General features: G+C 34.2%; 1 protein-coding gene across 1 annotated transcript in view; it reads right to left on the reverse strand.

Moving 5' to 3' along the window:
- Window positions 1-9,387, reverse strand: part of CDH10 (cadherin 10, type 2 (T2-cadherin)) — a gene marked incomplete at its 3' end in the record, with an annotated part of 63,976 nt that overhangs the window by 21,308 nt on the left and 33,281 nt on the right. Inside the window, exons 3-4 of the mRNA XM_009894160.1 lie at window positions 3,023-3,142; window positions 2,238-2,405 (exon numbers count right to left, since the gene is read on the reverse strand). Coding sequence (XP_009892462.1) covers window positions 2,238-2,405; window positions 3,023-3,142 — 288 coding nt within the window. The remainder of the gene's footprint in view (window positions 1-2,237; window positions 2,406-3,022; window positions 3,143-9,387) is intronic.

Consider the following 9,387-nt stretch of genomic DNA (forward strand, 5'->3'; position numbering starts at 1 on the left):
TATTTGATGGCCTGTCTGTGCAGAACCTTGAAATAATTTTAAATTTTATCATGTTTCCTCAGAAGAACAGCCACCGCTACCTATATGGTTTTCAGCAGAACTTTAAAAAGAGAAAAGTTTCCTGAAGAGTCTATGCTCTGTAAAGTAAGCAACAGAGGAATTAATTGTTCTTCTGGGTTTTTTTTAGAAAGTATGGCAAAATAAAAGATGTAAAATTTTCCACAATTCTGAGTTCCTTATGGGAGAAGTTTAATCTGTTATGAAACATTTTATTTAAACATGTAGCTGTAGTATGCTGAGCCCTGTGAAAACATAATGGATCTTTTAATACTTTTCCTGGTAATTTATAAATCTGATATGAATATGATTGTTTCATGAACCTAATACACATCTGGTTTTTATTAATGGAACAGAATAAGAATAATTTAACTTAATCAGTATCAATTCCAAACTGAACTTGATTAAAATCGGGAATCATTATAATGTCTGTTTGATTTTTGAAACTAAATATAGAGATGTTTTAAAAAGTCAATAGTTATTTTTACTCTCTTATATCTAGTAAAATGAGTCAGCCTTATAAATGTTTTAGTTTTCGTTTCCAGTGAAACACATGTATATCTAACAAAGCTATTGGCAGAGACAAAGTAGAGACAAAAATGAAACAAAACAACAACAACAAAAAAACCCATGAGAGTTAAACTAAAATTTTCTTTAAAGCAAATGTCACATCTGATGTACACTAACAAAAAAAAGCAGAGGTGTTTCTGGGATGCTACGTAAGGTCCTCATTAGACTCAAACATGATGTTGGACTGCCAGATAAGTCATGTAAAAATGTTCTAGAAAGTTGATTCCATCATTCTAAGTATTAATTTAACATACTGTTTGAGAAACAAAAGAAAAAAACAGAAGAGCATAAATATGCATGTTTGATGCTTATATGCTGCCTTAAATTTAGCTGTTGAAATTATCTTTCCAATAAAATATTGAACATAACACCTCTTTGAATAGTCTTCCAGAGAGGGGTAATACAGCATTTCTCACCTGCACAACACTGGAATTACCATAATCCTCTATATACAAATGGAAACAACAAAAATAATATATCAAAGAGTTGTGGAAATATGAAGAACATAAAATGACAAATTAAAAATAAATTTTGTCCAGAATAGGGCCTGTGTGGAAATGCACAAACTGTAAGTACTCAGTTGTTCATGCTTTTTCTATTTTGTGTATGTGAAATCACATGCTAATAAACGTCTTGGCTAACCACGTATATGTTAACTACAATAATAAATTGAATGAAATTATGTACTCCATTTGTACCATGAAAAGCGTGTTAAAATCAGAATCATTTTAAGCTGGTTGTGTTCGTTTAAGCCTGAATGTGATAATCAGTAACTACTAGATTCAGTAGTTATACTGATGAAAAAATGGATGGTGAGGTTATTCCAAATCCTTTAGCTATGAAGTATGGCCAAACTATCTTGCAAATATTACAACTTCAGTATATGCAAAAGGCTTCAAATGCATTTAAAATGCTTAACCTTTAACAAGTTTGATGTTACATGGTTTAATATTTCCATATGACACAGAGACCAAGAATGTTTTCATATTTTAGTTTGAGGGTACAAAGTCTTGATAGCTGTACCATAAGAAGTTAAAAAGCATTATAAAAAGCTTTGGTAAACTTAAGCCGTTTTAAAAAAAAAGTTAAATGGCATTTACTTTACTTTTTGGGAAATACTCTATTAGGTTCTGTAGCACTATAACTGGAAAAGTACAAATCTGCTTAATTCCCTTCAAGTAATTTCTTTTCCACTTTTTTCATGATTAAATATTTAAGCAGATACTACAATTCAAACATTTTTGTATATGTAGAATTGCTACATGTTTTATTTTCCAGTGGGGGAGTATGTAGGATTTAAGCAATAGGTAAGGGAAAAGAAAAACATTGCTTTAATGCTCTTAGGAGTCCACCTACCACCCCCTCCCATAGTACTGGAAAGTATTCTAGGTTTGCTGCAGTTATATTTGACCATGTAACTATTTTCCTAACAAACAAATGTTGTAACATTTAATATACTGCTTTAATAACAGTGAATAAATCAGTACATAAGCCTTTTGTTCATGTGTGCCCCATAATCTAGATTTACTCTAAATTAAACCAGATGGTGATTGCTTAACTCTTTAGTTTGAAGCTTTTACAGTGCAAGGCAACTATTAAATGCAGCTTACTCTGGGGGAATCGAGGTGGATTGTCGTTGACATCAGTCAAAGTGATGTTCACGGTGGTGGTCCCTGATAATCCACCCATCTGGCCTCCCATGTCCTTTGCTTGGATAACTACCTGGTACTGCTCCCTGTTCTCTCTGTTCATGTTTGGCAAAGCAGTCCTGATGATGCCTTAAATACATAAAGAAAAAAAACAAAAATTGTTAATAATATCTTTATTTTTGATGTGCAGCAATCTGTTGCATCTTTTTTGTATGTCTGTCAAGTATATTTCTAAAGTATCAATTTCATGCTTTAAATTACAAATTTCTGTTCATAAGCTTTACAAATAGTCTTGAATACAGGTTGTTTGTTGAACAAACCTTAGTTCTACATCACAACTTCCTTTCCAGTTTACAGTTCATAATAAAAATGATTCAAGATGTTTATACACAAGTTTTACAAGTAGACACACCTTTTATTAGTCCAAGTAGAACCATTAGGAAAAAAAGAACAACATTTTCTAGGAGACAAACCTTTATTCTTTCCTTTGTCAGAAATGTAGTTACTTAGATCCTTAAGCTATCAAGAGCACCACTGTAAAATTACTTATGCTTCATAGTCTCCGCTGTAAGAATTCTAAGTTTTTATATTCATTATAAGAGTTATAAATTATGAGGAAAAAAGTAAGTAATATTATTTCACACTTCAATTAGTTTAAAAAAAAAAAAAAGGTGATATAAGATTTTTAAAATGAAAGAAAAAGTTTACAGTTTATGGTAAATGGAAATAATGACAATGTTTCTGACCTGTTTCTGGTTCCACAGAGAAATATGGCTGCCCCTGAAGTATGCTGTAAATGATTCTGGCACTGTTTCCATATGAAGGGTCATCAGCATCAGTAGCTGTAACTTGCACCACAGAAGTACCTGAAATGTCCAAAATCAACTTAGTTTCAGATGGTACTAGGTGGAGGTCCCAGGACATCAATTTCCATTCAAGCAGACCCCAAATAAAATTTCAGCTAATGTTGACTGGACTTTTCAAATATATTTATGATCTTATAGTCAACTCCAGGTACATTCTTTCCTATTTCAGGATCTCATTCTACATAAATTGAACGTAGATTTCCATAATGCCACAAGCGTGATTAAGATCTAATTAGCTAATAAACAATAGCTATAGGTGAGCTGAATTCTTATCCTTACCCAGATACAATCATTTCATACTTATATACTCAATTCCTCTTTTCAGAAGGTTTATTTTTTTATTACAATAAATATCTACTTTCCATTACCTAGAACAGATTTTTTTTTTCTTTCTGCCCAATGATGTCAACATCATATGAAACTACACGTGCAGTAACATGACAGAAAAAGATAATTCAATAGGTCATTGGAACTTGGGAAAAACTAGTCATCAGTTTTCCCTATCTTCTAAGTGTCAATATAGATAGATACTACTAGAAGAAATGTTGCCATATAGACTTCAAAATCTGCTGGTTATTTATACTCCAGAAAAATTTATAATCTTAAAGACCATGTCTAAATTTTAGTGAAATATACCAGTTCTTCAAAATATGAAATGCTTACCATTGCTTCCCCCATTTCTTGCTGAATCAAAATAGTTTCTACATCCTGTTCAACTCTTCCACCAGAGGAACAAAGTATCAACAAGGATTTCCCCTATTGTACCTCTATAAAATGCAGATATGATTTTAAGTATATAGGAAAGAAGTGAAAAAACCCAAGGGAAACAGAATAAATGCATGTGGCTAGTTAGCCACTGGCTATTCTGAGGATCAGAACTTTCAAATCTATTTCTCCTTTCCTTCCACCAAATACTGCCAAACATTGTGAAATAAAGCACCTGTAAAACCAAGACACTTGGCACAACTGTTTATTCCCTCTCGCAGTGTGACTACAGTGCATATTTATTCTAACATACACAGAAAGGCAAATAGAAGTAAATGTTAAGTTTCCTCTGTTTGGGGTTTCACAAGATGAAGCTTTTGACAAGTTAATTGTTCCATCACATGAACAATTGCGCCAGTATCAATGGAATGAGCAAGTGTATAACTGTTGAATCAGAGATGAGTTATCAGAAACATTCAGTTTTCAACTGTTTTAGAACAGAAACACTTGTTTCAGTGAGCTCCTAAGAGAACTTCCATCTCATAAAGAAGGCATAATAGGAAAATTCTTGGTTATATTATTAAAATAGAGTAACTGATTTAACAGAAAAAAAGCCTCAAACACAAAATACAATTTAAAAAGATAAAAAGCTGCTACACAAGTATAATGAAAAAAATAAGATAAAAATTATGAATACTTTCTACTGTACTAAGATTGCTTTAGTGACCATCTAGACCAGGGCTGAAACTGAAAATCTGAACATCTTCAAAACATAGGAGTGCAGGGGTGGTAGAGCTGACCTAAAAACTTCATCTGTTTGCAATTCACCGGTGTCTTATATCTCCAGCCACACTGAACTCCATTTGTATACACAAGTCTATTTAACTATTCTGTTAAAAGATACAGAGGCCTTTTTGTTGAATATACTTAGGTTCTGAGGAGTATTGCCTTGATTCTGAAACGCACTTTTTGGATCATCCTAGTATGTAGCAAACTGCAGTGCTTACTCCTGAAGATTTGCTCTGAATTAGCAAGGAGATGTTGTGTAACAGAAAGATAAGAACAAATCATGTTCAGTAACTTAAATGCTGCAAGTTAAAAAAAAAAAAAAAGCAATAGAAAAAGAATCAAACCACCAAGTACAATGATCAACATGGCATTATCCAAGTAAAGTTTACAAATCCTCCATTTTGTATTCGTAGCAACAGAGAACAGTCATCATCAAGGCATCTACCACAACAGCACAAATGTGTTAACCAGAAAAGTCTACATTGCAAACTCATGAAAGGTGATATTATGTCTCTATTACAAGTAACTGAATTTTTTCTTGTTTCTTATTTCTATTTTTCCTTCATATATTCAAACTAGCAGTATTTATTAATAGGTCAATTGTATGAGATTTTTATTTCATTTTAGTTTAAAAAATATTAAAAAAACCTAATTGCAATGTAGTAGTATGTGTCTAATAGCTACTGCTGCCCCAGTTGTGAGTTTCCTAATGCACACATAATGTTAATGCTATTTTAATACGCATACACATGAAACAGAGCAAATCATATCAGCTATCCTTCTCTCTAGCTGCAATGAGCATGGCTGCGTATACACCCAAAAAAATCTATCAGACACTTCTTCAGAAAACTGTAGATTTGATCCTGTTCCATTTAAAGTCTGTAGGAAGAGACTTGGGGTCCTTAATTTCATCACTATCATACAGTGTGATTTACTCAGTGGGTTGTGCGCAGGGGGATGTGCACCTCGTTACCCAAAAGCAGTAAGGATGAACTATACTTTTTAATGCTGCCTCAGCTCTTTGCCTTTTTCTGGCCAGCCACTGGTCAGGCACCTGGCAGGAAAGGTGCAAGGGCACTGCTACACTTCTGCCTGCCATTCAGGATGCAGAAGTCACCACTTTGATCTTGGCCCTTGCTCATTAGAGGAAAACAGATGTGCTCTCTAGGCTTCCGTTGAGGGATCAGTGATTCCTATGAAAAACCTGACAGAAACCATGCAAAGGAGCAAATCAGTATATCAGTTACGTTGTGCACATCAGCTGTCAAACTGTCAGCTTGTTTTGCTTTGCTTCAGTTCACTGAAGTCATGGAAGATGGTCAATACTACAAATACATTGTTTGCTCTGCTCTGAAACCTGGACCAGAAATCCCAAGGCACTGAAGGTGGTCACTCATGCCAGGCTTTAAAAACTACAGTGTGGGTGTGACTTAGTCAGCACTACTTGGTCTGGGCCTTGCTCTGTCTTTTACATAGACACAGAGTGCTTCTGATGAAGTTGGTAAGGGTCTTTGGCCTTCAGGATCTAAAGTCTAATCTGAACTCTAGGAGGGCATAAAAGGAGACAGTGGAGATACTGAGGAATATCGCACCAGCTGTGTTATTAATAAGATATATGAATTCTGTGATTTCTCCTTGTATACTTGCAAATTTTATTATACAATAAACTAGAATTATATAGTGGTGAGCTAGGCCCAGAAATAAACAGCCATTTGTCAGATTATTGTAGTTCTCAGAAGGCATATTTTAACATAATTGTAACTATTATGTTTGAATCTCCCTAGGGTCTGGTACTATAATAATAATTAATATATTTGGCCCTTTTTAATGTGCTCCTTGCAAGCATCTTCAAACACCACACAAGTATTAATGACTTTGACCTCAAAATGCATTTGTGATGTAAATATATTAGAGAAGAATCACTGAAGATAAGATAATTAGCTAGGAGAAAGAACCCACAGAATATCCATTGTAGAGCTGAACTTGAAACTTACATTTCCTTTTCTTTGCTCCCAACTGAGTTACGTGATATTTAACTACAGCAAGTACCATCCCTAGTAAATTATCCATACAAATAACAAGTCGACTTAGAATTTTTTTTTGTTTTTCTAGCAGAATAGAAATGGCTGTATGTTCAGAGAAGTTGATGTCAGAAAGGTCTTTGGCTACATGGTAATCCCGTAGCTTGGAAAACAATAAGCTGGAAACAAACATGTCAGTGGATATTCTTTTAATATGTCCTTTTTAAAGAAAAATAATGTTTAATCTTGGGGGTTTTTTGTTTTGTTTTTGTTTTGTGTTTCTTTTTTGTCCCCTCTTCTTATGGCAGGATTTGTGTGCAGAATGAAATCGAAGTTTGTAAAAAATCTAAAATGTAATATAATAATTTGGGTTTTCAAAATCTGTCATTTTTGATGTTATAAAATTGCAAGTCAGAAGATGTAAAAGGGTTTGGTGAGAGAATTATAAAAAACAAGATTAAAAATAAAATCTTTAATAGGAAACAGGAAGGAAGTGTTATAAGATAAATGCTACGGCAGAGAGGACTAAGCATTGGGAATTGGTGGAACTACACTAATGAGGGAGTGTAGAAAAAGTGTAGGGAGAAAGCAAAGCAATAGTAGCTCCAAATGCTGTCTGAAGAGAAAGACAAAAAGATAACCACAGGTGGACATGGCAGGCTAACTGTGGGACACCCAACCTGTAGTTCACATGTAAACCCAGAGGGAGATTGCATCTTATGGAGCATATATTGATATCCCTAATTCAGAAGCAGAAAAGACCAGCTAGGGAGCATGACAGGTAGTAGAAACAGTGCTGAATATACAAGATGGAATAAGGTTAAGGAGCGATTAGAGAATATGTAGGCTACAACAGATGAATAGAGAAACATCAACAAATAAAAGAAAGGATGTGTTGATAAAAAAAAAAAAAGGTCTAAATAGCAGAAAGTTCTGAAAGCTTGTCTAAAAAATACCAATAGGCAAAATCCACAGGAAAAGCTGTATAGAGGAAAATAGACTCATCTAGACTCATCTGCAGCTCTGAAAATAAACCTTTCAATGAGCAGAAAGAGATAGATGGGTGAAGAACATGATGGACAAAGCAGAAGATTGTCGTCAAAACTGTAAGAATATTCTGAGACACAAACTTCAAAAGTAAGGAAACAAAAAAAGTGAAAAAAGGCAAAATAACAAGTAACAAATATGAAGACAAAATAATAAGTAACCAATACAAAGACTTCAGGAGAACAAGATGTCTTCTAGGATATTGACCTAACTGCAAGATCCTGAAGTTGGCCCACTTATCTCTGCCTTTACTATGATTAATGAGCAGCAGCAGAAAGATGAACAAGACAACAACGAATTTATGGGCCATTGTCAAGACACTGTATTTGATAATAGAAATAGCCACGTTCTCAGGGATCCATCTAACTAATACCATAGCCTGAGGAGGAAATCAAAACTGCTTTTTCTGGTCTGAAAGAGGCTGGTGTATGGCTACATCATGATCTGATACCTTAAGGATGGCACAGAGGGAGTAGCTACAGACTTAACAGTCTTTTTCTTACCTGCTTGGCCCCCTTTGTAGCACCTTATAGTTCAGGGCATTTTATCGTGGAGCAAACATTGCACTCCAAGGGGTGCACAGATTTCAATTATTTCAAGCTGATGCTTCTTGCTTGTTTTTGCTATTGTGCCCTTTTTTGATCATTTTTGTGAAGAAAGCAGAGCATTAGGCAATAGCAGCCTTCATTTATAAATTAATAAAGAAATACTGGTGATTAGAAGTTAACCAATTTACTCAGTTATTAAGTAACAGAGATATGATTGTGTACTGATGAAATGAATTATATATGTAACTTGCTGAAAACTTAAAATGTATGAAAGGAAACCCAATAGCTCTGAATTTTAGCTGCTATCTATGTACAGTACACAGTGTAGCTCTAAAAGCCATGAGGCATATGAGTAAACTTACATAGTATGATATGCTATCATGTCTGTCTTCTTTCTGGTATTCAGATGAGTGCATTCAGAGTTAGTATGAACATCTCATCACTGTGATTGCAGTAAAGATGTGTATAAATAGACAACACAATTGCAAAATTGCACAATACTTGACTATTTTTTGGACACTTCTTAAAATAGAGATAAGATTAGCCAATCCATTTGAAACAGTGATATTTAGTACTGGTATTGAGAATGTAGGCACCAGATGATAGCAGAGGTCTTGAGAATGCAGAATAACATAACAGAGGCTGCAAAGGCATAAATACAAGTTGCAAGTTACTGTTCATATTACAAACTGACTTGAATTGAAAGTATAGCATCTGTAAAACATCAGTTATATGGTGAAAATACAAAGAAAATAAGTAGATGATAAAAGAGATGTTGGCAACCACTACAAGAATTGGAACCAATGAAGAAAAAGAATTGTTCCAGTGTTGACTCACCCAATAAAAGGCAAAACATCTGGTCAATATTACCATCTAGCTGCACAAGTCCTCTTTCACCTTTGGTAGTGAAGGAGCCACACCTTTTCATTTGGTATTCACACCATTTTGCTATTACTAATCACCAATCACCAATAAATAAATAAAAAAAGAATAAATTCTCTATGTAGCTGTCTTAAATAAAAATTAATTTTTAAAATTTTATGTATGTGTATGTGCTGTCTAGTGCTCCAACCTTCCCACCTGATAAAGTGATTGATAGCAAACTATCAAACCTGGGTGCACAGACAGTAGCAGG

The sequence above is a fragment of the Charadrius vociferus genome, unplaced genomic scaffold (assembly GCF_000708025.1).
Source record: "Charadrius vociferus isolate BGI_N301 unplaced genomic scaffold, ASM70802v2 scaffold481, whole genome shotgun sequence".
In the NCBI taxonomy this organism is placed as follows: domain Eukaryota; kingdom Metazoa; phylum Chordata; class Aves; order Charadriiformes; family Charadriidae; genus Charadrius; species Charadrius vociferus.